We start from the raw sequence: 27,267 nt of genomic DNA, 5'->3' as shown, positions 1-27,267 counted from the left end.
GTATTGAGAGAGCAAGGATCTTTGGACCCCACCTCTCTGGAGTGGTGGGTAGATATAAAAGGGGGTCTAGTCCAGCTGAGACACAGTAGGAAGTTTCTGCTGGGGTCTGCATTGGAACTATACCACTAAAACCTACCCCTGTATGACTAGGACCTAAGAAGAACATAACCAGGGCCACAGAGAGTCTACATGTCTAGAAATTAGACATGTTCAGCTTTGTGGATACACGATTACTGCTGGTAATAGCAGCAACAATCCTAGTAGCAAAATGTCAAGGAGAAGATGACCGTAAGTACACTTTTTTTTGAGTTCCCATTGTCTTTCAGGTGTGATCAGCCATTGGTCAGCTGGGCAGATCATTTGCATACAAGTGCCAGCTGCATCTTACTTGGGTATTGCTGCCCAGCATCACTCAACTTTTTTTTTTTATGGCAGTAGGCATCTTTGAGCTGTCTGGTTATTGAAGTTCTGCAAGTGTCAAGCATGCAAAGCCATGCTATGACTTGTAGTCCCACAATGCCTGGATAGCCAAAACTTGTCTATTTCTTTTTAAGATTGATGTATTTATGTTATGTATATAAGTACCTTAAATAATAATTTATGTTGAAGCTGTATCCTGCTGCATGAGAAACATGCTTTGAGCATTCTTGCTGTCAGCATTGAGGGTCTCGAATAAGTCACATGTTTATAATTTAATGGGAAAAATGTGTTAACCTGTCTTCATAGGAACAGAAATAGTTTAATTGGGTTACAATGTGCTTAGCAGAGGGTTTGCAGGGGTAAGGGGGTGTAGCAAAAAAAAAAAAAAAGCAGAGGGGAGGAATTCTTGTAATCGCCTTTTCCTTTGTATGATTTAACGCAGGGTGTTTATATTAAAAACATATTATCTCATGGTTACATTCAGTGCTTCAGGAAAAAAGGGGGGTGTGCAGAATAGAGCAATGCATGTGGTTTTCATTACATTCTGTTAAAGTCATCAGGTGGTGGTTGGGGGGGAACTGGATCATAAAACATGCTAAGGAGTGATTCACCATGGGATGTTTAACAGATTCCAGTTTTAAAAAGTCTAGACATAACTTCAGAACTTAGGATGCTAATTTTACATATTGGTCCACACTGGTATCACACTGCTGCCACCTGGTGGCCGCAGGGGATACTTCATGGACCATGTGCAAAGCAATTGTTCTGGCGGCTGGTCAAAACAATAGTACTTGCTTATCGATCTGTCCTGACCTCCCTATTTTTTTAATTCTACAATTGAGTTCACTTTTAAATTTTTAAATATTGCAACCAAAAAAAAAAAAAAATTAAAACTTTTCCTGTACTTCTAGGATGTATGCTACCAACAATAAATAACAGTTGGCAGTATATATAATTCAAATTCTGTTTTATTGCAATCTCAGTTGCAATATATTTAATATATTGTCCGCAATAAATCATATTTCCATCTTGTGGAAGAATAGAATATCGGGTTGCATATTTGCCTTGGGTGTGGTACCTTTTTATTTTATTTTTGCAACAATGCACTTAATATATATATATATATATATATATATATATATATATATATATATATATATATATATATATATATATATATATATATATATATATTTATTTATGTATATATTACATGTCTGCATCATGCAAGATCTTTAGCATTTGAAATATTATAGCACAGCAATGGCCGGAATGTTATAAGCGTTGAGTTTTTTTTTTTTGTTTTTTTTTTAAGGCCAGGTTCTTTATTGTTGCTTGGGGCACTCTATACATCTCTGTCATTTATATGCTTTGGAAACAATCCTTTCTGTCCTTTTTAACATTCCTTTTGTACCTGAGCGTGTCTCATCCTGCACATCTCCAGCTGCACAAGCCACAATTCTTCCTCCTCCTCCTTTTGTAGGATTACGGCACAAGCCTCTACTCCCACCCCAAACCTTTTCACCTTCTCAAATTCTCTCTCTCCTCCCTCTCCAGGGCTACATTATTCCTCCCTCTTTTGTCCCTCTCGGATCAGCAAGCAATAATGATGTACTTGGGCTTGGAAAAGACCCTAGGCTGGAAAAACTTAGTTGCTTCCAAAATATTTCGTTTCTCCTTCCTCCTCCCACTCGCAGAACTTTGGCAGTCTCCACTCTTGTCAGGGAGCCTAGTTGATGGGAACCAGATGATACATTTTTTTTAACCCCCCTCCTCTTTTTCTTACTGTTAAACCAGATGTTGCTCAAAAACATAAAAAAACACAGCTGTATCTTCTAAGGTGTTAACCCTTTTGCCCTTGGCCTCAAAGGGATCCCATGAAGTCAAACGTGTTTCCTAATAATCTAGTAGTAAAGGGAAGTTTTAACAGTTGTCAACCTGTGCACTGCATATAATTTAAGCTGCACCTCAGGGTAGTTGCTTATATTGGACATAGTTGTAGGGTGCAGGGGTATAGGGGCCTAGTCATTTAATTATGACCCTTTTCTCCCACAGTCGGATATTCAGGGTGCGTCGTTGATGGTAGAACGTATAACGACAAAGATGTATGGAAACCCGAAGCCTGTCAGATCTGTGTATGCGATGAGGGAACTATCCTTTGTGATGAGGTGATCTGTGAAGACATTGGTGACTGCCCCAACCCTGAGATCCCAATGGGAGAGTGCTGCCCTGTGTGCGGTGAGGGTAAGTTCTAAAAAGCCTACCAGTGGTTCTTAATCATGCATAAAGGGGGTGTGGCCTTATTTAGTATTTATATGTTTGTTTCATTGGTTTTTTTTAAAGGTGTGCTTTATTAATCAACACATTTGCCCATTTGTTTATAGGTCAGTACCAGACAGGCTCTGTTGTTGAGGGTCCTAAGGGAGAAACTGGTCCAAGAGGCGAAAGGGTAGGTATCAGTGATCGGGCCTACATATACCTCAACCTTGCTTAGTTTGTGGTCATCCTGGAATCCGTGGTATAAGCACGTGATCAGGTCTAAGGTGGCTTAAACTGCCTATTAAAAATAACTTGTCATTTGTAGAATCACATTGAACTTTTATCTTAGTAGGATTATTGGTGTTTTACAGAGCAAGCACACCTCAGCGATTTGCTTTCTCAAGGTTTAGACTCAGAATATTTTTGACTTTTTAGAGTTAATAGTAAATTTTACATACATAATCATAGTTCTACTCACTGATAATATATTATCTTTTAACTTATTAATGAACATGTTCTTTAATCTAACAGGGACCACCTGGCGCACCTGGCAGAGATGGCATTCCTGGACAACCTGGTATCCCTGGACCCCCAGGCCCACCTGGACCAGCTGGCCTTGGCGGAGTAAGTAGCCCACCTGTCTAGCTTGTAAATGTTTATGTCACCCATTGCAGGTCACCTATATACATTTCTAACCGGTGCGCCTTCTTTTTCCCTTACAGAACTTTGCTCCTCAGATGTCTTACGGTTATGATGAGAAATCCGCTGGTATCTCCATGCCCGGCCCTATGGTAAGAGAATCTACTTTTGGTTATACACTGCTGAAATTACAACTTAAACCATTTCTAAAACAGTGTACTTTTAATGGTCAGACTTTTAATAGTGCATCTTAGTACGCTCTAAACACTAGTAAATATATGGGTATGATTAAATTAACAAGCAGAAAACTATGGTTCAATATCTGCAATGGTTACTGATTAGTTCAAACTCCTAGGCTGTAGAGGGCTTTGAGTTGAGTTTAGGAATTTGGTTCCCCCTAGTGATACAAATCAAATTAGCATTTGAGTAAAATGTGAAAATGAGCTAATATGGCTTGTCTTGAGAAAGTACAAGATGCCCAAAATCGAACTGACATTTACTTATATCTTTTATTAGGGTCCAATGGGTCCCCGTGGTCCTCCTGGCCCTTCTGGCTCACCTGTAAGTACCTTTAATTTTTGTTTTAAAATGACACTTTTTACATTACACCATACATGCAAGAAAGACTTGACATGTCTCTTTTTTCCCTTTTTAAGGGACCTCAAGGCTTCCAAGGACCCCCTGGTGAACCTGGTGAACCTGGTGCTGCTGTAAGTATTTTTGATCCTTTCTACCTGGGCATTGTTCTTAAATTTTTGTTTGCATATCTTGTCCACCTGCACGGCCTCCACATTGGCCCACACTGTTGAGAGACAAAAAAAGGAAAGGCTAGGCCTGAGACTTTTTGCTCAAGGTTAGCTATGCCATTCTATTATTGGTAGAGCCCAACATTTTGATAGGCCTGAAAGCCCCTTTACTGTGGCATTGCATTGGCTTCATCTTATAATGCATTTCAACCTTTTTGTGAAATAAAATGTTCTCTCTTGTTCTGAAGGCTTACCACCACAGTTCTTTAGAACTTTTTTCAGAATTATTCTAGGACTGAAACCTTCCCTGATTATGTTCTGACATTACCAACAATAGCCAAGCCACCTCTATGACATAAACCTATACACAAGCACAATGGTGGGGTGAGGATTCCAAGAGACCAAAATCAACCCCTTAAAAAACTAAATTATTTTGCAGTCCGGAAACAAATCAAAGCCAATCGCATTGTTTTTTTTCTGGAAACACTAAATTCCAGACTTGTATTTCAAATTGTATACTGTATTTTGAATTTCTAGAACATCCTCAGTCTTAATACATGACAGTGTAAGTAGAAGTCATGCAACACAACCAAAATTCTGCCCTTGCCCCCATAAATGATCTCATTGTGTTCAGATACTTACAGACAGACCTTTTCATATTTTAAAGTAAATATTAATGCCCAAGCAAACACTTATATAGGATTGAATAAACTCATATATGATCAAAGCCATTATGTACTTTGACCTAATAAGTTCTTAGTGGACAGTGGTGTTGCTCAATCTGCAATGCATGTCTACAACACCAGAGCATTATGAGAAATAATGGAGTAAGATAGCCATAAGGGTTCAGCAAATTACATTCTCTTGTTCTTTGTAGTATATCTTACTGACTATTAATAGCTGGTCAGTAATTCATAATATGGTAGGGTGCAGTGATCTGACTAGTCATATAGGTTCTTAGTATAGTTGTTCCTCTACTGATGATGGAGTAGGCCTTGTGGCGGCAGGTCTTCACTTGCAAGAACAGAGTAACACAGAAAGTTGAGGCCTAGGTATACAAAGTGCATCCTACAGTGTATAACAAATCATATATCTATATAGATATATCAATATACATCTATATAGATATATAGATATATATACCGTATATAATTGTGATCACTTCAACAATGATCCATCCTTTCACACTGTATAATTTGTAATGCTTGCCAGCAGATTTTTTTCTAAAATACTCCAACTATTGGCTAAACCTTAAGGGTGCTCCCCATAGAGGCCTGCCAAGCAGCATCATGTGTACTGAAATCATACAGTACCATGTGATGTAGACTAATATCATTTTATCTTTTTGGATAACTACATTGTCCACCTCCATTCCACTCTTTAGTTATGTAGAATCACATATTTCTAAGAGAATATGTATTTAAATACTTAGTTCTATAGTAAAATAATTTGAACTAGTTATAATGAGAATGGTCTACTCCTACAGATTTTTTAATTAATGCCTTTGTTTTGTTTCTAGGGTGCTATGGGACCTCGTGGACCCCCAGGACCTCCAGGAAAGAATGGTGAAGATGTAAGTATCTTGCCCATAGATACATGTACATATTAGGGGAAGGCGAATTAATTATTAATTAATTATTTTAGCATAAATCAAACTATGTAGCAGAATTCCACTAATACATGTCTCTAGTACATTAGTGAAGTGCTGTGCTCTCTTCTCAGTTTAGATAACCTGAAATACTCCATGCTGGGAATCTCAAAAAGTAGAGTGTTATAGGTCACCTTCCTCTGGCCTAGACAGTTGCGTTTCCATCCCAGGCCTCAACAATTCAGTAGTCCTCATATAGTCAGACTATGTGTTTCTCAGTTCCAGACCTGCTTATTCAACACACATTCCAAGAAATAATTCACCACTCAACTAGAGTATTACCTTAACTAGCAACATTCTTAATGCTTTTTATTTATTTTTTTCCAAAAGGGTGAAGCTGGCAAACCCGGACGTCCCGGTGAGCGTGGTCCCCCAGGCCCACAGGTAAGAGGCTTTCACATCATTTTATAAAATACATTTTTGTCATGTGTAGTGGGTTTTAGATGAATCATAAGATATCACATGGATTAAAGTGTTATTTAATCCATGTGACTAGGAAGCAAAATCATATATGTTGGTCTTAAATGCCATTACATTCAGACATTCATTATATATTGTTTATACTATTATTAATACCAATAATAGTAATAATTATAGTACACATTTTAAAACTTTCTTGTGATTAAATATATCAATTTAGAACTTAGACACTGTTGGTCTTGCACAATTGTGATCACTTCAACAATGATCCATCCTTTCAGGATAAAATGTTCTTCAGAATCTGATGGTCTGATTCTTTTTCATTTATAGGGTGCTCGTGGTCTCCCAGGAACTGCTGGTCTTCCAGGCATGAAGGGACACAGAGTGAGTCCTCCATCTTGACACCATCTTCAGAAATATTCAGTCATGCAGTAGCACTGGCAAGATCTTATTCAATGTTTTCCTTCTACTCTTTACCTAGGGTTTCAACGGTCTTGATGGAGCTAAGGGTGACACTGGTCCTGCTGGTCCTAAGGTAGGTTTTACCTACAGGTGAAACACGGACTATGGCTCACTGACAATATTTTGGAGGTGCTGATCTCTATTTCTCTTGACCTCCTTTAGGGTGAGCCTGGCAACCCCGGTGAGAATGGCGCTCCTGGACAAGTGGTAAGTAACAGTTTCACATTGATGGAATCCATTTAAATTTGCCAAAATCTGTTATTAGAACCCTGTACTGATGAAATAGATAAGGTGGCCGTACCAGATTAATGGAAAATAGTCTTAAAGAATAGCACTGTATAATGTACTTGATGATGCTCCTCTTAAAAGGCAGGCAGGAATGTAGTATACTTTATGATATAGACTGTTTTATAGGTGCCATCACCAAGTAAGAGATAAAAGAAAAAGAAGTAATATCTACCCATAAAACACAAATAGTAGATCAGAATAATTTTTCAAACTATATTGTTAAAAATGCTGATCAACTTTAAGGCCTAGCTACTGTAAATTTGGCATATAGTTTTACTGTACTAATCTTGCTAGAGGTATAATGCCATTCTGGGCCTTACAACGGTCATCAAATCAGCTTTATTTCTCAGCAGCACTTATAACTAAAAATATGCTTAGACTACAATGTATAATAAGCTGTCTTTGACTACTCCTTATATATTTTGAAAATAATTTTTCCACTTAGTATGCCATGAAAATGATAACCCATGCTATCTGTATTTGGGAAGAAAATATTATTTCCAATTAAGATGATTGAAAGGCATGGCATTGGCTACACAAGGCCTGCAATTGTGAGCCTTATAAAGTCCTAAAGCTATGGTGCAGTATCCATCACTCCTTTGGGATTAACCATACCAATGTAATATCATACCTTCCTACTACAAATCATTTCCTTTTCTGTATAGAAATAACACGTTTGGAAATGTTTTATTGTGTTCTTGACTTTTAGTAATGATCTCTGTTATTTTTCTTTAGGGTCCACGTGGTCTGCCTGGTGAGAGAGGTCGTCCCGGCCCATCTGGTCCTGCTGTAAGTATACTGGACACTTTTACTTCAGCAATTCGAGGCCTATGTGGTGTATATGAACAAAGTACTGATTAGACTGTTCTTATTTTTCCCTCTTAGGGTGCTCGTGGTAATGATGGTACTCCTGGTGCTGCTGGTCCCCCTGTAAGTAGCATATTTGGCTTAATAATTGAACTGCATGATGAGCGATATCAGTATTTTAGTATCATTTTTTTTTAATTCAAATTAAAGAAGCAAGTTAGCACCTGTTCTTCTGTAATATCAGATTAGATTCAGTGCTGGAATTTACTGTTACTGGTATGAGTGCTGGCATTAGTTGGGTGAAAAGCAAGGCTTCTTGTGTTACATGATTTGATGATTGTTTCTCTTTTGGTTTTAGGGTCCCACTGGCCCAACTGGACCACCTGGCTTCCCTGGCGGTGTTGGCCCTAAGGTAATATTTTATATTATGTTGCTTTTGGCATACAATTTTCTGAACATACATAAACACAATTGCAGGTGGAATACCACAGTTTAGTGTCCCTCACTTTGTCTTACTTGAAAGAATCCCATGTCATCCAACATAGGGCAGCTTTTTCCACTTACTTCAATATTCCTTTCTAGACTCCTTTAAGAAAATTTATGGTAGCATGACACCAACTTCAAACATTAGATATTATGATTCGTGACCCTTTACATGACCTTCAATAACCCATGTTTTTTTTTGGCAAACAGGGTGATGCTGGTCCCCAAGGATCCCGTGGTCCTGATGGTCCCCAAGGTGCTCGTGGTGAACCTGGTGCTCCTGGTCAAGCTGGCCCTGCTGGTTCTGCTGTAAGTAGATTTGGCATATTTCTCTAGATTTTTACTGTTGCATCATTTGGGAACCTTCATTGACTGATATCTTCTCTTGCATTTCAGGGAAACCCTGGTACTGATGGTCAACCTGGTGCCAAGGGTGCCACTGTAAGTATAAAAATTATATAACAATAAATATCACCCAGCAGGCCACTGCACTTCCTGTCCTATTCTTTTCTTAAATCCTAAATTCTGTTATTTCTGTTATCTTGCTCCAGTTTAGCCTTCCTCTATCCTACTATATATTTTCATGATCCTGGTTTACTTCTAAATATCTCAAGCACAAATTGTCCTCATCAGGCTAACACCCAATGTGTTCTTATCTCATATAGGGTGCTCCTGGTATTGCTGGCGCTCCTGGTTTCCCTGGTGCTCGTGGTGCTCCCGGACCTCAGGGACCCGGTGGTTCTCCTGGTCCTAAAGGTAACAATGTAAGTATACCACATCAACATCTATTAGTTGTCCTTTTGAACATTTTGTAGTAATGGATAATAAGTTCAGCAGTAATACAAACAGTGATAGCAACCCTGAGTTCTTGCCATTGGGAGACAAAATATGTTTTACATGTTTACACATTATTATCTGACCAATGATTGTGCTTGAATAATGGCAGCTTCGTTATTATACTTAGTTCCTCTAGAGCTGATTTTACCTCTATATAATAATCAGTTAGATATTCAAGTGGTTAGGAAACATTCTGTTACTGATGTAATACTTTATGTTTACTCTTCTCTAGGGTGAACCTGGTGCTCAAGGAAACAAGGGTGAGCCTGGTGCCAAGGGAGAGTCTGTAAGTATCTACCACATCCTCCTAAGTTGACTGAACTGCAACCATCTTGGTTTGGATTTATTGGTTAACCTTTCTACTTCTTTTTAGGGCCCAGCTGGTTCCCAAGGACCCCCTGGCCCTCCTGGTGAAGAAGGAAAGAGAGGATCCCGTGGTGAGCCCGGACCTTCTGGACCTCCCGGACCTGCTGGCGAACGTGTTAGTATAAAAATTTGCCAAACTCACAATTTTGACTGTGCCAATGCCCATTAGCGAAAGGCAATAAGAAACACATAGAAGGCCAAAAGCCATCTAAGTGGATGTGTCACAGGACTTATGGTCTGATTTAAATGTAATAGATATCAAACATGAGTCACTGGATAAAATAAGCTCTTCATAGACTCTGTGACCTATATCTAATCTCAGTGTTGGTTGCTCTATGTAAAAACTATAATTACTGGGGGACCTAACTGAAACATGTGCACAGAAAATTATGGAAACATGCTATATTCTCATACCAACCAACTGTGACGATGACTATGTCATTTTCACATTCTAAACTTTGCCAGGCAAGCAGACAGTGGCTGTTGGGTATTCCTTATTTTGCACCACATTTTATAAAGGCTTCCAATATTGTATTCTATAACCCCCCCCCCCTTTTCCATGTTGTATAGATCAGCCCTACTAAGGAGGTGGTTATATAATGGGTAGTACTAGTGATGTCAACAGAAGATAGGTTGGCTGGTCATGCCCACAAAATGTCTGCCCCCAGTGCTAAGTGGCTTTTACAAAGGCCGTACACTTCCTTGTACTACTGAACTATAGAGCAGGCCTTAAATTATCAAAATGTTCAAACTTAACTAAACATTTTCAGCATATTATTATCAACAAAACCATAGTACGGACACAGTTAATGATAAAGTAAAACACAATGAAGTGTTAAAGGTACAATTTTTGGGTGGGTACAACTAACTAGATTCATATTTTGAAAAATACACTCCATTTTATAACACTACTAATGGATTCATTCATAATGGTTTAATATTATCAAATATATAAATGTTAAATTAATACTATCATTAAAACATGAGTCCTTGCCAGGACCTTATATGGTTTCATAAGGCCTTGAAGATGTTATTGGTTTTTACATAGAACATTCAGGGCATACAATATATGGATGCAAGCCTTCAGTTATTACTACTATAGCTAAAGCCAAAGTATACAGTATTGTAAATTTATTTGACCACTATTATTACACAATTTTAGGCTCGCTTTGACCTTGACTCAGAATGTCTTCTTTTCTTGACAGGGTTCCCCTGGAAGCCGTGGTTTCCCTGGTGCTGATGGTGCTGGTGGTCCCAAGGTGAGTCACCTATGCAATCGACAACTTGAGCTGACAGGATATAGTTTTGGACATTTGATGGCACAGGAAAATTCCTGACCTCAATTTATCACTAATATCATACTATATGGTTATATCCCTTTACCTTACTTCCTGGTAAAGTTTCATGGCCTCATTCACTGAAGGCAGAACATGTCTCGTTATTGGTTTTAATCACTCTAAACATTCTTTATTTTGCTGTAATACAGGGTCCTCCTGGTGAACGTGGTCCCGTCGGCTCTGCTGGTCCCAAGGGATCTCCTGGTGAATCTGGCCGCCCTGGTGAGCCCGGTCTTCCTGGTGCTAAGGTGAGACGCCACTCTAGAGTGACATGGAAACTTCGATCATTGTCATTCAATAGATCTTTTACTTCCCATTTACTCAAATCATAGACAAAACAAACAAGCAGTATTAAGTAGAAAAAAAATTACTTAGGTACCTGTATCTGTATCTTGTTTTTTGATCACCTGTTTTACAGAAAAATTTTCCATTTTCATGCACACACTTCCTTAACTAACTTGTAAATCAGATATATACCAACAAAACTTGATCATTTGTATGTTTACCACTAATTTTATTTAGAATGGAGAGCTCTCTGAACGGGCTAAGCCTGTAGATGACTCACCCAAGATTAATTGATTTCATTTTTAATTTTATAACCAAAAGGGCCAAAAGGTAAAAACAACTCATGATACATCTCAGACTTCAAACTACATTTGTTGAAAGCCTAAAAAAGAGGATACCGCTTACCACATGCCCCACATTCAGAGGATAATATAAAATTTACTCAGTTAAAAAACAGGCTAAAGAAAATAGTTTCAGAATGTTTCTATATTTTATAGACTTTGGTTTTGCTACAGAACACAGTGTAATCTTGGCTTCTATTCCTCTTCTATTCTAGGGTCTGACTGGTAGCCCTGGTAGCCCTGGCCCTGATGGCAAGACTGGCCCTGCTGTAAGTTGGTGTCTTTTCCTTTCAGGACTGTGCATTTCTTCCTTTCCTACATTTGATAGATTTGATTTTCTAATCTGTGGTCTTTTTGGCATAGGGTGCCCCTGGTCAAGATGGTCGCCCTGGACCTCCCGGCCCACCTGGTGCCAGAGGCCAATCTGGAGTTATGGGTTTCCCTGGTCCTAAGGGAGCAGCTGTAAGTATTCACTTCATGTGAAGACCCCATAATGTAACATTTGCCATCTTTTCTCCTAAAGTCCAAATCTTTACTATTTTCCAGCAATGAGTATATGCTCACTACATAGTATAATTTAACATCTCTTTCTTATTTCACAGGGTGAGCCTGGTAAGCCTGGTGAGAGAGGAGTTGCTGGTCCCCCTGGCGCTGTTGTAAGTATTAAGAAAATTATTTTATTTTAGCTCACTAAAATTAGATGCACTCTACAGTATCCAGGCCTGACCTATAATTTGTAGGGTAACTAATTTAAATGGGAAGCAAAAAAGGAAGTGTGAATTTCAGAAAATCTTTTATTTGCATCACTGTATTATACATGTGATATATGTGCAAGTGGAGTCTTTAAAAAAGTTTAAGGATCGATTTATAAAGCAGTGAATGTGACTTACATATATTCTCTGGTGGAGAATCAATCAGTGTGATTTAATACACACGGACCTGGAAAATTCACCTGCAGATAATGCTTGCTAAATGTCAAACCCTCTGCTTCATAAATATATACGTTAAACCCAAAGCACTAGAATTTTTACTATATGGTGCTAGATACCAACAATCATTAGTGTTATTAGGTATTTAGAATGGAATCTTAAAAAGTTGTGGTGTCTTTGGTTAATTCTTGGTTCCCTTGAACAAAGAGTGACTTCTTTAAAAGAATACTCATTCACGTGGGAGAGCAGTTTCAGTTGAATTGTAGGTCTATTCTTATTCTTAAGCCTTTTGTTATTTAGCTGAGTATTATATAATCAACCTCGATTTTCTGCTCTAGGGTGCACCTGGCAAAGATGGTGAAGCTGGTGCTCAAGGTCCCCCTGGCCCTGCTGTAAGTAGAATTTTCTTTTCTTTTACACTGATTCATTATTGATATTGGTTTTCCCACAGCTATATTGAATTTGTATTTTGCCCTGCAGGGACCTGCTGGAGAGAGAGGTGAACAAGGTCCTGCTGGTCCTCCTGGATTCCAAGTGAGTACTTTATCACAAAAGAATTGGGTCCCTATATTCCAAGGCCTTTAGAATATTGTCCACCTAACATAGTTCCTCACATTGACCCTATGGTCTGCACTTGACCTTACTAGGCAATATCCTCAGTAAAATTTTCCCTCCCTGTGATCACCTCTTTACACCTACAAATGTCATATTCATACACTGTGGCTATGCTCTAATGCATTATGTTGTACACATCTGATACTTACCTTTACTTTAATATAAAGTCACCTATATATATAAACACTGATACATTGTCTTTGAGAGACACATATCGTGTAATGACAATTACTTTCACTTAGCATCTTCTTACTGCTAATTACAAGTCCTAACTGTGAATTAATATAACTCTTTCATTAAATTTTTAGGGTCTTCCCGGATCTCCTGGTGCCCCTGGTGAGAGTGGCAAACCCGGTGAACAGGTGAGTCTACTGAATTTACCTTGCTGAACCGCCAAACTATATTTCAGGATAGGAAATAAATCTGTGTACTGCCGCTAATATATAGGGTGTTGTGTGAATGGGAACTTTACAACCTAGTAAGTGACAATTAAGTTCCCGTTATTGGTGTTGAAACTAATTTCTTGATTTCAATTGCTTGCCTGCAACATAATGATAAAAGCTAAAACCTAAATGAATACAGTGGAAAACAGCTACATTTTCCATTATTATCAATTTGTATGCATAAGATCTTTTAGTTCTAAAGCTAGCATACATCAGCATACCACAGCAGCCATGCACAAGTTAAAGCCTCATAATATAGAGATTACAAGTTGCATTTTCATCCCTGTTCTATACAAGCTATAGTTGATTACATTATATTAAACTGAGTGTCTCTCTTCTTAGGGTGCTCCTGGAGATGTCGGACCCTCTGGCCCTGCTGGCTCAAGAGTAAGTATTCCATCCTTCTACATACTACTTACTTGATAGGTCCTAAATGAAATTTATTGGGGTTCCTAACTACATGACAATCCTAAGACCCCAGAAGCATGGACCCTTTATGGAGTCCTGACCCACAGATTGCGACTACTTGACATAAATCACTGGAAAATAACCTGCTAGATCTTGAATTAGCTGTATACAAGCTCTGACAACTTTAAAAACCACACACTGCAAAGCTGTTTCATTTTTTCCAAAAGAAACCCAGTTGTTATGCCCACATGCTTTAGTAGCAATAGAGCTTTTTGAATAGATTTTTCTCTCTTATTATTATACTTTCCAACTATATTGAAAAATAAAAAAATAAGGGCCTAACCCACAAGCTGAGGACAACAGGGACAATCAAGGGGTGCTACATGTGGCCTTGGTATCTACCAGTTGGTCTCCTAGATTATTCAGAAGTACTTAGTCCTGTTGTAATGTATATTAATGTTATATGTCAGGGATCTTCAAACTACGGCCCTCCAACAACTGGAAGGCCGTAGTTTGAAGACCCCTGTTATATGTGTTCAGGCCTAAATTTGGGAAAAGTCCATAATAACAAATGATTCATATGGCAAACTTTATCAGAGGCTACCACTTGCTTCATTATTTTATTATACTTTTTGTAAACCTTCAATGATAGAACAACAAACCACACCAATCTGTGGCAGTAGAGATTGCCAGCTTTCTGTATGATATACAGATTTTCTTTATGCTTATAATATTTTTTCCTCATTAAAGGAACCCCTGTTTATCTATAATATTATCGTTTATGGGGTGGGATAAGGAAGAGTGCACTAGTGAGCACTTACAATTACTAATGGAGTATAGTTATATATATATATATATATATATATATATATATATATATTGCTACTTTCATATGGTTTCATTTCTCATTGCTTCTTTTTTTGTGCAACTTGTTTCAATATACTTGTTTATTGAACAGCACTTTTCTTATCTATTATAGGGTGAAAGAGGATTCCCCGGTGAACGTGGTGCTATTGGACCCCCTGGCCCTCAGGGACCTCGTGGTGCCAACGGTGCTCCTGGTAACGATGGTGCTAAGGTGAGTTGGTCTTTTCTTGTCAATGGGCTTTGTTTTGTGTCATATTCAAAAAAAATTTGCTATGGCTCACGACTTCCAGTTGGATTTAGACTTTAAAATCCCAATTCTCAGTTGAAATCTTAAAGCTAGGTGGGTCACATTGCTCTTAGCGAAGAAACTTTTCCTGATAACGGTAATTGTTGTTGGGTAAAATAGGCTGTTGTAAGGTTCTATGAAGACCATTTATCTCTACAAAGATGAGAGTAGTAACTCCTTTTCAAAAAAAAATTTTTTTTTTTGGAGGCTCATGGAGACTTAGTCTGATCTTATGTATGTAAAAAATGTCCAATCAGAACATCAATAATCAATAATCATGAAATGTATACTATAGCTCAAGAGAATTATTTTCAGTTATGCATGATGATTTATCTCAAACATGACAATGACATAGCAATAGAGTGGGCAGCCCAAGTACATAAGTGCAATAATATACATCCTTAGTTTGAAGTTAAGCAATGCTTTTTCTTTTTTCTCAAATCAGGGTGAAGCTGGTGCTCCAGGTGCCCCCGGTGGTCAAGGACCTTCTGGTCTTCAGGGAATGCCCGGTGAACGCGGTGCTGGTGGCCTGCCTGGTGCTAAGGGTGACAGAGTAAGTGCCAGATACTTTAGCTGCAATTATAGTTAGCCATTTTATATGATGCTCACTGATCCTAATTATTCATTTCCTTTCTTTATTCAAACTGATATTGGTCTCTTCTTCTAGCTTAATTTTAAAGGTGTCCCTGTACCTCTGGATCCAATTTTCTTTTCTTTTGTGCTTGTTTTTTTTCTTTGACCTTAATCTCATCCCACTGACTTTGAATATTTTATTTCTTCTATACCAGCTAATGATTATACATTGTGCTATATGACCTAGCTTGCTGTTCAAACTATCAACACTATCCTCTATTGCCTTTTAGGGTGACCAAGGACCTAAGGGTGCTGATGGTGCTCCTGGCAAAGATGGCGTAAGAGGTTTGACTGGTCCTATTGGTCCTCCTGGTCCTGGTGGTGCTCCTGGTGACAAGGTAAGTTGAACGGCCAAAGTCTCAACTTTTTGAAATCTTAATATCACTGACTAGGTGCTAGGACACATAGGGTAGATTGTACACCTCTCAGAATCCATGATGTCAGGGAACCTGAGCATAACTGCTCCTCCTAATAACTCATCATCTGTATGCTGACATTATATTCTACTCAAAATAAAGCACCACTTTTTTGACAAGGTAAGAATAGGATCAATAAATACAGGTTTTAGCACTAGACCTGAGGTTTTAATGTATACCTTTGAGCAGGTGTCCCAACAAACTGGTCTTTGAGCCACCATGTCTACATATATACATATCTTACAACCTGCATTTAAAACCAAATTTTATAATAGAGATTTAAACCAGTTTTTAAAAAAATCTAGCACACTATCATCATCATATAGTCTTCAGTTAGTCATGCAATTTAATGCGGAGAACTAGGTTTTCACTATACTTTAAATATAGAAAATATTGTTTGTATACAGTGAAAATATCACTATTATATCACCATTATGGTAGCAAGATCATTATTAAACCCATCTTGGGAATGCCAATTTGTACCCTACATAGGACAATAGATACAAAATAGATTAGCAAAAAAAAAAACATTAGAGTACTGTCTATTTATGTTCTTCTAATATTTTAATATTTCTGTTCCAAAGCCATTTTTTTAAGGCCCTGGTAGAAGAGAAGTACAATAGTTATTTCATATATTGGCCCAACACTGCCTATTGGCCAACCTTATAACAATTGCTTACAACACTATGTAAAAAGTAGATTTAGTATTGAGGCTTGCCTACCATAGTCAACCCCTGAACAATCTTTTATCAATGCTTTTCTTTCCAGGGTGAAGCTGGTCCTGCTGGTCCTGCTGGTCCCACTGGTTCCCGTGGTGCTCCCGTAAGTATATCTTCAGTTGACCTGCTTTCTTTGCTCATCACAAAATGGCTGCATCTAATGGTCACTTTACTGTTCTTATAGGGTGAGCGTGGTGAGCCCGGTCCTTCTGGCCCTGCTGGATTTGCTGGTCCTCCTGTGAGTATTTTGCTTTAATGTTGCTCATTTAAACACCTCATAGATCCATCTATTAAAATGCATACTCCACTGTCATTATTGCCAGACAATTTTTTCACCCAGACCTATTGAGCTGTGATGCAAATGCAAAAGGCCCAACTGAAAAGTCTGCTCAAAATATTGATTCTGACCAGACTAATGCATTATTATAGAGAATTTCTATTTCAAAGGTAAAGCCCATAAGGCTCTTTTCATCCACCTACAGCACCTGGATCTTTACTGTAAATGCAGTTGCAGACTCACTTGTAGGTCCACCTGCTGGTGAAACCTGGAATTGCAGTGGAATTATACTGGTAAAATAGTTACAAGAAAATTACCATTCGTACTATCCAGTAGTTACATGAACATGTGCAAACTTTGCACTAACTACACTACTGGAAATATGTTATTGTTCTCACTTGCAAGAATATTTGGATAATATTCCCTGCAGATCCTGTGCTTCTGATATACTAGTCCCCTTAATTTCACCCACTTTTTCACTCTAATACTGTTAAATACTTAGCATTATCCATGACCGTTAAAATGATTTTTTGCACTTTACAGCTTACCTATAATTTGATGACGTTAAGTACACACACACAAAAATAATAATGATAATAATAATTTAATATAGTATTACAATTTACATACATACATGCATGTATGCATAGAGTTACCCAGATTTACTGACTTCCATTTTCTCTCCATGTAGGGTGCTGATGGTCAACCTGGTGCCAAGGGAGAACAAGGTGATGCTGGTCCCAAAGGTGATGCTGGTCCTCCTGGTGCTGCTGGTCCCACTGGTGCTCCCGGCCCTGCTGTAAGTCTCTTCATAAACCATTCAAACTTAACCTCCTCATGACCATTATCATCCAGAAATGCCAATGTACTTATCTTTACTTTTTCAGGGTGCTGTTGGTGCTACTGGTCCCAAAGGTGCTCGTGGTCCTGCTGGCCCTCCTGTAAGTATAAGTAGTTCATAATCTCCCTATCACTATATCTCATAATGGGTGATAAGTCATTGGGTACCTTTACAAAGATGGGTTAGACTGTTGCATTTTGTAAGTTGCCCCATGGATCAGGTCACAGTTGATCCCTCCAACAAAGGCCACTTCACCCGTTTTTGTGCCCCAGCTTAGAAAATTGGGCATAATACAACATGTATTTCTCATTTTATGACCCTACCACTTTTTAAACATGAACAGATGGTACTTCAGACCTTCATAAGTCATTATTGAATATAAATTTTATTTGTACATTGTACCCATAACCCCCTGGCTTACATGGGACTAGCTGATTTGAAGACTTTCACTATATTAAAGGACATACATAATATATATGTTATAGCAGCAGATGAGTCCAAACTTATTCCAGCTGACTACATTGAATACAAAAAAATGTAACCAAATTTATTTTCCATCCTTAGGGTTCTACTGGTTTCCCTGGTGCTGCTGGACGTGTTGGACCCCCTGGCCCCTCTGTAAGTATATATATATACTTATGTATTTTTAATTAATGTTTGTAAGAACAAACAATTTGCCATGGATGGGGAGAAGAAAGGTGGTGAAAGCACTGCTGCAAGGTAGTTCTATGCGGTTTATTTTGCCACTTATGCCACTTGCAGTTAGCAGGCTTTGCAATGTGTGAGCAAGACCTACTTGCCATAGTTGAAGCTTACAAATTTATTATTGAACCGCCATGCTCCCAAACTAGTCTTCTGAGTTGTGTTTACATGCTCTTATTTGAGAAGCCCATTATTCTTTTATGACTAACTAGGATATGTGTAGCTGACTATGTCCAATGCCACTTTGGTGCCTTTACACTCAGTCTTTAAATTCTCTTTAGGGCAATGCTGGACCTCCTGGACCTTCTGGCCCAGCTGGAAAGGAAGGACAGAAAGGACCCCGTGGTGAGACTGGCCCTGCTGGACGTCCTGGTGAACCTGGTGCTGCTGGACCTCCCGGACCCTCTGGCGAGAAAGGATCTCCTGGTAGCGATGGCCCTGCTGTAAGTTCCACTTTAATTCTAATCTAGCCATATTTTTTCTGAAAACTATGCAAGACCCCTTTAGTAATCATTAACTAACTTTACTTATTGATTATTACTTAATAGATAAGTAAGGCCAAAGGATCCTTCATAATCTGGTAATTCCAATAAAACTACAGCAAATCATTACTCTTCTTGATATATCTATTCTGTAGGGTGCTCCTGGTATTCCTGGACCTCAAGGTATTGCTGGAACCCGTGGTACAGTTGGTCTTCCTGGACAGAGAGGAGAAAGAGGCTTCCCAGGTCTTCCAGGCCCCACTGTGAGTACAACCTTGGAATTTATACACAAACCTTTGAAAGTTTTTCAGTAGGCCACATAGTGAAACTTCTACAAGATACACTGTTCCCCATACAGTCTGCTAAAAATAATTCATACACAACACATTTTACAGTGGCACATTTACAACAACCATTGGTAAACGCAGTCAAATGGGCACTTACCAATTCCTAACCAAAATGCTATTTCATGTAATATAAAACTACATGGACAGATAATCACTTTACCAGACTCTGTATTTCAAGTGTATTATCTTTACAGTCACTATCATACATTTCTACCTATAAATATTTACTTTGTATAATATGATTTAGCAACATGGCAATTTGGCAGTTATAGTATTTTATTTAAATGTATTTTGACTTTGTCCTTACAACAATTTAGGGTGAACCCGGCAAACAAGGTTCTTCTGGCCCAAGCGGTGAACGTGGTCCTCCCGGTCCTTCTGGCCCACCAGGCTTAGCTGGACCTCCCGGTGAACCAGGTCGTGAGGTAAGTGTTTTTGGATAACAATTTAGGCATTGTAAGACCATAAAATGCTTAAACTAACTGTAAGGTTATACAATGACACAATGTGCACCTTCAAAAATATACATTAGGTAAACATGTTAAAGCTTAACATTTTCTAAGACCTCATAATGGTGAATCCTGCTCCTCAACATTTTACAGCTGAGTAGGTTTCCCCATGCTAGGATCATCCCTTTACACCATATATTTATTTTACTGGTCATAACCTGCCTTGGAATACTATGGCAGTATGTAAATTAGCTTATTTGAAATGCCTGTATGTTAACTGGGGAAAATGTGTGGTTGATGGTTATGTAGAGAAGACCTTCCTATTTTTCTATGCTACCTATAGGCCCAAGCCCTGCTGTACCTAATGATTATACTGGCACTGGCTCTCTGTAAACTGTGTTGCAAGTCATCATGAGGCTGCAGATACAAGCACAGTCACATCCTTATCAAGGCTGCTAAGACATAGACATTAGCTGAAAAGTAGTTAAAAGTATCTATAGCGTATATTTATGAACTTAAAGAGCTGTCCATATTAAAACCTTATGCTGGACTTTCAGCAAGACGAGAATTTTTTTCCCTTGACTACTATTGCTGGGTAGCAAGGAGTAACTGTAGCTCGAGCAGTCTATGCAAATGCTTTTGGCCAAAAAACATTTAGATAAAACTTATGTATATCTAGTTCAGGAACCTCTACGTGTTTTTTTAACAAGAAAATCTGTGGTTTCTTTGAAAACAAAATATTATTCTGTATAACTAAAGGAATTGCATCTGTGGTGAAAAAGAAAGAGTCAGAGGGTCACTTAATTGTTTAGTTATAGGGACCCATCATTACACATAATTAAATACAATGGTTTTATAAAGGGATTCCTAAGCATATAATGGCATCACATCGCTTCTTTTTTGTATAGGCTCCTTCTAAAAAACACCAAGGTTGGTTTAAAGGCACTAATGTTTCTCTTATGGTTTGTCTTTAGGGATCTCCCGGTTCTGAAGGTTCTCCAGGTCGTGATGGTTCTGCTGGTCCTAAGGTAAACTGTTTTATCTAAGTCACCTCCCTTGTCTTAGACTTAGGTTCGCTGTGGTTTAATTTAAGACAATTCTTCAACTGAACCCCATTATTATCAATATCTTAGGGTGATCGTGGTGAGAGTGGTCCTGCTGGTCCCCCTGGTGCTCCTGGTGCCCCTGGTGCTCCCGGTCCAGCTGGCCCTGCTGGAAAGAACGGTGACCGTGGTGAGACTGTGAGTATACCATATTATTCGTTTAAGACTCTGCTGGCAAAAAGTTAGCCTATGGTTGAAACATATTTGTTGGGCAAGGTTTTGTAATTCTTGATCTTGAGAACCCTACATTTTAATTCAGTACTGCCAATCACATGGCAACAACTATTGACATTACCAAACCATTTACTTACATTTTGAAAACTCGATGTTTGAAAACTCTTGCATTTGATGCATCAGCTTACACAATAAAACTGACCTCAAGTCCCACTGTTTTCAGGTGGCAGTCTAAAATGCATCCAGATATGTCACAGTTGGTAGTTGTATATCAAGACACTTGGTATTGTGACACGGATGATTTCAAAACCATGATAAGGACATCAAATTCAATTTCTTCGTTTACCAATTCCATTCATTTATAAAACATTGACACTCCTCTATTTATATTTTCTCTGCTTCTAAAGGAGCCTACAATCTAATGTCACTACCACAGTAAGCAGCCCACTATTTGCTAGTTTGTGGGGAAACCAATTAACCTTCCAGTATATTTTTGGACTGTGTGAGGAAAATAGAGCACAGAAAACTCACAAAACCCACAGAAAACATACAAGTTGCATACAAACTCAAGTAACAAGGCTAACCAACCACAGTTATGCCCAGACATTGGTATATTCTGTTGAAGTTTCAGTTTGCAATGGAGACTAGATAGGAATAACTTTAACTTGTCTCTATCTCTTTCTTAGGGTCCTGCTGGTCCTGCTGGCCCCGCTGGTCCTGCTGGTGCTCGTGGCCCATCTGTAAGTAGTCCTTTCATCTGAAGAACCTGTATTTTCAACAAAATTCTTGATACTTTTTTCTTACCCTAAACATATATATAAACAAATATATTTTTTGTATAGGGACCTGCTGGTGCTCGTGGTGACAAGGGTGAAGCTGGAGAGCAAGGAGAAAGAGGCATGAAGGGACATAGAGGATTCAACGGTCTTCCCGGACCACCTGGTGCCCCTGTAAGTAATGTGTGACACAATGTCTACCTACTTTACCTCTGTTCAGAAATTGTTAGTTTCACTACTCTTCAGAAGCCATACAGTTTTCTTTGCATTTTCTTCTCCCCGATACATTGTTTCCAAGTACTAATAACCTGTGTGTATTTTAGGGCCACGCTGGTGAACAAGGTCCATCTGGTGCTTCCGGTCCCGCTGGTCCAAGAGTAAGTGTTTACTTATTTTCTCTATACATACAGAGAAAAATAACTGTTTTTTAAAATGTTGTTATTTTGAGGCCTTCGATGGGCATCAGTGCCTTATTATGTAATGTGTTTACAATAGGGTCCTCCCGGATCTTCTGGCAGTCCTGGTAAAGATGGTTCTAATGGTCTCCCTGGTCCCATCGGCCCACCTGGTCCTCGTGGTCGTACTGGTGATGTTGGCCCTGCTGTGAGTATACTTATTTACTTAATATTTCTTAATCTATATGAATCTTTTAAATAATTTTGACCAGTCTATGGAGTTTCTTTTCTTTAGAAGTTGCTCCATTATGGTCTTTATTCATTTCTAATGATTCAGCATTTGCTGTTTGTCTCAGATTTGATGACTATTCCTATGATACCTTCTAGGGTCCTCCTGGACCTGCTGGTCCCCCAGGTCCTCCTGGCCCCCCAGGTGGCGGATTTGATTTCAGCTTCATGCCCCAGCCTCCTCAGGAGAAATCCCACCACTACCGTGCTGATGATGCCAATGCCATGCGCGATCGCGATATGGAGGTAGACACCACCCTCAAGAGCCTGAGCAAACAGATTGAGAACATCCGCAGTCCCGAGGGTACCAGAAAGAACCCAGCCCGTACTTGCCGCGACCTGAAGATGTGTCACTCTGACTGGAAGAGCGGTAAATAATGGGAATTGACACACACCTGCATAACCCTTTTCATTTGCTTGTCCTCTTTCTTACAGAACTGTCTTCTTTTTTCTAGGTGAATACTGGATTGACCCCAACCAGGGATGCACTCTTGATGCCATCAAGGTCTTCTGCAACATGGAAACTGGAGAAACCTGTGTCTATCCCACTCAGTCCACTATTGATCAGAAGAGCTGGTACATTAGCAATAACCCACGTGAGAAGAAACATGTCTGGTTCGGCGAGACAATGAGCGATGGCTTCCAGGTGAGGAAAATCTGCAATACATTTATTATAGCTTGCTTGGCTTTTCCACAAATTTACTACAAAAATATAGAGGACAGGCAAATATGCTGGAAGTTCATAATTTCTTACATATAAGAGTAAGCACCATGAAATTGTCCATAATCATGTCATCATTTTACTTTGTTCCCAGTTCGATTATGGCAGTGAGGGATCTGACCCAGCTGATGTTAACATCCAACTCACCTTCCTCCGCCTTATGGCCACTGAAGCTTCTCAGAACATCACCTACCACTGCAAGAACAGCGTGGCTTACATGGACCAAGAAACTGGCAACCTAAAGAAGGCCCTGCTCCTGCAAGGTTCCAATGAGATTGAAATCAGAGCCGAGGGTAACAGCCGCTTCACATACAGTGTCATCGAAGATGGTTGCACGGTAGGATACTTGTTTACTTGACTGGGTTTGTGTATTGTTTTGAGAAGAATAGTGGAGGTTTAGACTTTTTGTCTGTTTTTAATTGCTGTCTGTAACTCTATTAGTGAGATTTGCTATCACTTTCTGTCCCTGTGACACCAGAACAAGACATGTGAAAAATGGTAGTCACCTGAAAAGGAGGGCATTTGTATTGCTGTATTTGGCCCCATTAAGGGAGAAATCTCACATATGGAAATATAGAGAGATAAGAGAGAGAAATAAACTAAATGTGAAGAAGATTTTAACCAACCCCTGCTCTATCCAAAACAAAAAAAATTAAGCTTTATTAAAAGAGCCCTCTTGATGATAGGTCTGAAATGCCACCAGATTGCGCCAGGTTAGATAGAAACTTTTTTTTTTTTTAATAAATGAATAAGAAAGTAAGAAAAAGGAAACAAAAAGCAAACTGTTATAAAAAAAAGTAACCAGACTGGCTTGCAGGTCAAAATTTAGTGCCCCTCTTTCTATAGACAGGCTCTCATAGAATCCTCCAGGTGAAATAATTAAATAATATCTAATAAACCAACAATATTTGAATCATTCATTAAAAATGTAGCATGGATACTTAAGTGACATTAGTACATGCCCTAGCCCTCTAAACTGTGGACATACTGAGCCTTGTTTGATTGCTACACTGAAACACCTCCTAATGGTCCATTTTCCTTCCACAGCAACACACAGGACAATGGGGCAAGACAGTCATTGAATACAAGACCCCAAAGACATCAAGACTGCCCATTACAGATGTGGCACCCATGGATATTGGAGCCCCAGACCAGGAATTCGGAGTTGAGATCGGACCAGTCTGCTTCGTGTAAAAACAACAGACAAATACTAGGACAGGATAATTTCTCATGCGGACTTGAAATTGTTGTTCCTCTCATCTCTAAAACTTTTCTTGTTTCGGTAAGCATTACACGAAAAAAACAGATAGACATGCTTTGAAGAACATCTCTCCAAGGACAGACAAACGCCCGTGTTTGTGTTCACGGGATGGAGACTTTTCACCTCTCCTATTACCTGTGCCCCCTGCTTACATGAATTGGCCTTCCTATGACCTTGAAGATGCCCCCATGGAGAAAAAAAAATGGGAATGTCCTAAATAAGACTGCCCCGGATTTGAGATGATGAGAATGCAAGGTCGATGATCCCACAGTTCCCGGAGTCGAAGAGGAGTAAACTAAATAATTTCATGTAATGCACCTTTTTTTTTAAAAAAAAAAAAGTTTGTTTTTTTTGTTTTCATTTGTTCAGGTGGCAAAAAAAATAAATATGAAAAAAAAAAATGAAAATTGAAGGTGTGTGGAGAGTGTTTTGGAATCTTGAAAGGTTTTTGTTTCTCTGGGTGTGAGTGTCTCCTTCCATTTCCTAATTCCATCCATCGTACTTCAGCCCCTTCTCCATGCTATGTTTCATCCTTGTCACACTGAAGGTCTAACAGATCACTGAGACTCCTCCAGTGTTAGAAGGGTGAGCAGTGTAGAGTGTTTGATGTTTTTTTGTTTTTTTCTCTGAGACTACCTCACTGTCATGTCCCATTCCATTGGTGCTAAGGTCTCATTGCTTCTTTGACATTCTTCCCCACAGTAGCTTATTTTTTTTTTTTTGGTGCTATAGATAGAATCTATTTTCCATATTTATCAGCCCAATAGGCTTCCACTTGAGGATTCTAAGGTGCTATTTCAGAACTTCTTTCCCTTTTCCTATCTCTCTAAATCCCCTTTCCCGTGAACACAAGATCATGAGGTACTGTCTGTGTTTGTTTTAATTCCCACCTTGTTATGCTTAGTCCTCTTTGTCCTTTCCATTCCTCCTCCTTAACCTCTTTTTCTTCTTTCTTGTCTCTCTCTTTATTTTCAATCTTTGTCCAATCTCTAACTAGACTGCAATGCCATGGGGTTTAAACTGAAACCAAAGGATCTGTATCTGTTTTGTAATTGTATAATAATTTGAGATGTTTTTAATTATTGTGATTGCTGAAATAAAGCATGTAATATGGTCCAAAATAGTCAATGTGATCGGTGGTCCTTCTCTATCCGACGCTGACCTCCTAGCCCGCTAACCATCATAACACGTAAAGGCCAAAATTAGTGTTATGGCAAAGCATGCAAAACCAATGTGGCATGTCCTACTAATAAAATTAAATTTATATCATACTATGGGTATAAGAAATAGAACCCATATTGATATAATTTTGCATACAGGTGTTTAAATTCTTTGTAAACCTAAAACTTATTTTTCAGTATTTTTGGCATGATGCCCTAAATATATATAATTTTTTGCAAACATTCTTATCTGAAGATTCAGCCACTAGCATCACTTTCTGTATTAGGCTGAAAACACTAAGCCACTTCCTTGCAGTTAGCAGCAGTCTAGTAAGCCAGTTCTTTAGTTGGCTGTTGGGCCAATCAGGTCTGAGCAAGCATGCAATATTTATTTTGCATATAGATGATAAATAGGAATTTGAGAGTTTGAGCAAAAGCAAATATCTGGACCTTGTACCTGAAAAGGTTGGAAAAAAGTTTTGTTGGTAGAAAAAAAGGCCCAACCCAATGACATTTTCACATAGACACACAAAGCTTTGGAAAATCATCTGGGGCAAATGCACAGGAGCTCTAGAAGCCTTGATAAAGTATGGCTGTCTCCATAGGAAAAATACAATGGTGCAAACTTTCCATAGCTGCTTAATATATGCATGTGCCACAAATGAGTGAAATAGATTACGGATTCTTCAAGTAATTTGTTTAATCAATGAATGGACTTTGTGTTTTCTTTCTGATGATAGGCAGTTGGATTGTGCAAATGAATTGTGGCTTAGGTCTTCCTCTTTATACTGTACTAATCATGTTATCAGCTTTCCTTTAAAGCCAGATCAAAAAAAAAAGAAAAAAAAAAAAGGGTGCTTTTTGGACTTCACTGAAGTTCATAGAGTTGACAGGGTAATGGTGATATCAGGAGCAGAAAACAAGAATAATGCACAGAAAAAATAAGTATGGTTAAAGATCACCAGAATTTAAAAAGTGAGGACTTGCTACTATGTTATATAGCAGTGGCCTCCAAACTGTGGTTTGGGAGCCGGATGCAGCCGTTTGTTTGATTTTACCTGGCCATTGGAGCATTATTCCCCTCCACTGTTAGCAACAGTGGGCCATAGTTCTTGCCAATGACACCAACAATGGGGCACTATTCCTCCCATTGACACCAACGATGGGGATTCTTCCACTGACACCAGTGATGGCGCACTGTTCCTCCCACTGATACCAAAGAAGGGGAACTATTACTCCCTCTAAGACCAATCATGGGGCATTGTTTACTCCCTCTGACACCAGGACATTTTCTACTCCCACTGGCCAGTGCGACCCTCACTAAAGTTTGAAGGACAGAAAACTGGACCTTTGTTTACAAAGTTTGGAGACCCCTACTATATAAGGAACATGTAGAAAAATTATCCTGAAAAGTTTTTGTCTTTACCTTTGAATTCCCCTTGAAAAATATCCACTCCCCTCCTGTATCTTAAAACTCATAGCTTCATACCGGCAGTATGATATTGTCTGAGGCAGCAGTCTCCAAACCTCTGCCCCAGGGGGCAGGATGTGGCTCTTTGTTTGTCTTTGCCTAGCCCTTGGGGTACTATCCACTGACACCAACAATGGGGGCACTATTGCATCCACTGACACCAACA

The 27,267-nt window shown here is 38.9% G+C and overlaps 1 protein-coding gene across 1 annotated transcript; it reads left to right on the top strand.

The window, feature by feature from the left end:
• On the top strand, nucleotides 1-25,593 carry COL1A1 (collagen type I alpha 1 chain). Its single transcript, XM_073607777.1, has 50 exons — nucleotides 1-288; nucleotides 2,476-2,664; nucleotides 2,805-2,869; nucleotides 3,211-3,303; nucleotides 3,402-3,470; nucleotides 3,835-3,879; nucleotides 3,975-4,028; nucleotides 5,584-5,637; nucleotides 6,043-6,096; nucleotides 6,463-6,516; nucleotides 6,614-6,667; nucleotides 6,757-6,801; nucleotides 7,618-7,671; nucleotides 7,768-7,812; nucleotides 8,048-8,101; nucleotides 8,383-8,481; nucleotides 8,569-8,613; nucleotides 8,838-8,936; nucleotides 9,242-9,295; nucleotides 9,383-9,490; nucleotides 10,581-10,634; nucleotides 10,862-10,960; nucleotides 11,554-11,607; nucleotides 11,702-11,800; nucleotides 11,941-11,994; nucleotides 12,606-12,659; nucleotides 12,748-12,801; nucleotides 13,191-13,244; nucleotides 13,668-13,712; nucleotides 14,713-14,811; nucleotides 15,332-15,439; nucleotides 15,750-15,857; nucleotides 16,704-16,757; nucleotides 16,839-16,892; nucleotides 17,623-17,730; nucleotides 17,819-17,872; nucleotides 18,337-18,390; nucleotides 18,756-18,917; nucleotides 19,112-19,219; nucleotides 19,621-19,728; nucleotides 20,727-20,780; nucleotides 20,886-20,993; nucleotides 21,716-21,769; nucleotides 21,872-21,979; nucleotides 22,129-22,182; nucleotides 22,301-22,408; nucleotides 22,588-22,858; nucleotides 22,944-23,134; nucleotides 23,304-23,546; nucleotides 24,257-25,593. The coding sequence occupies exons 1-50, from the start codon at nucleotides 207-209 to the stop codon at nucleotides 24,401-24,403; spliced, it is 4,338 nt and encodes a 1,445-aa protein (XP_073463878.1). The 5' UTR covers nucleotides 1-206; the 3' UTR covers nucleotides 24,404-25,593.
• The last annotated feature ends 1,674 nt before the right edge of the window (nucleotides 25,594-27,267 follow it).

Source organism: Aquarana catesbeiana, linkage group LG12, assembly GCF_042186555.1.
Source record: "Aquarana catesbeiana isolate 2022-GZ linkage group LG12, ASM4218655v1, whole genome shotgun sequence".
In the NCBI taxonomy this organism is placed as follows: domain Eukaryota; kingdom Metazoa; phylum Chordata; class Amphibia; order Anura; family Ranidae; genus Aquarana; species Aquarana catesbeiana.
Note: the sequence above shows the minus strand (reverse complement) of the source record. Positions and strands in the feature narration are given on the sequence as shown.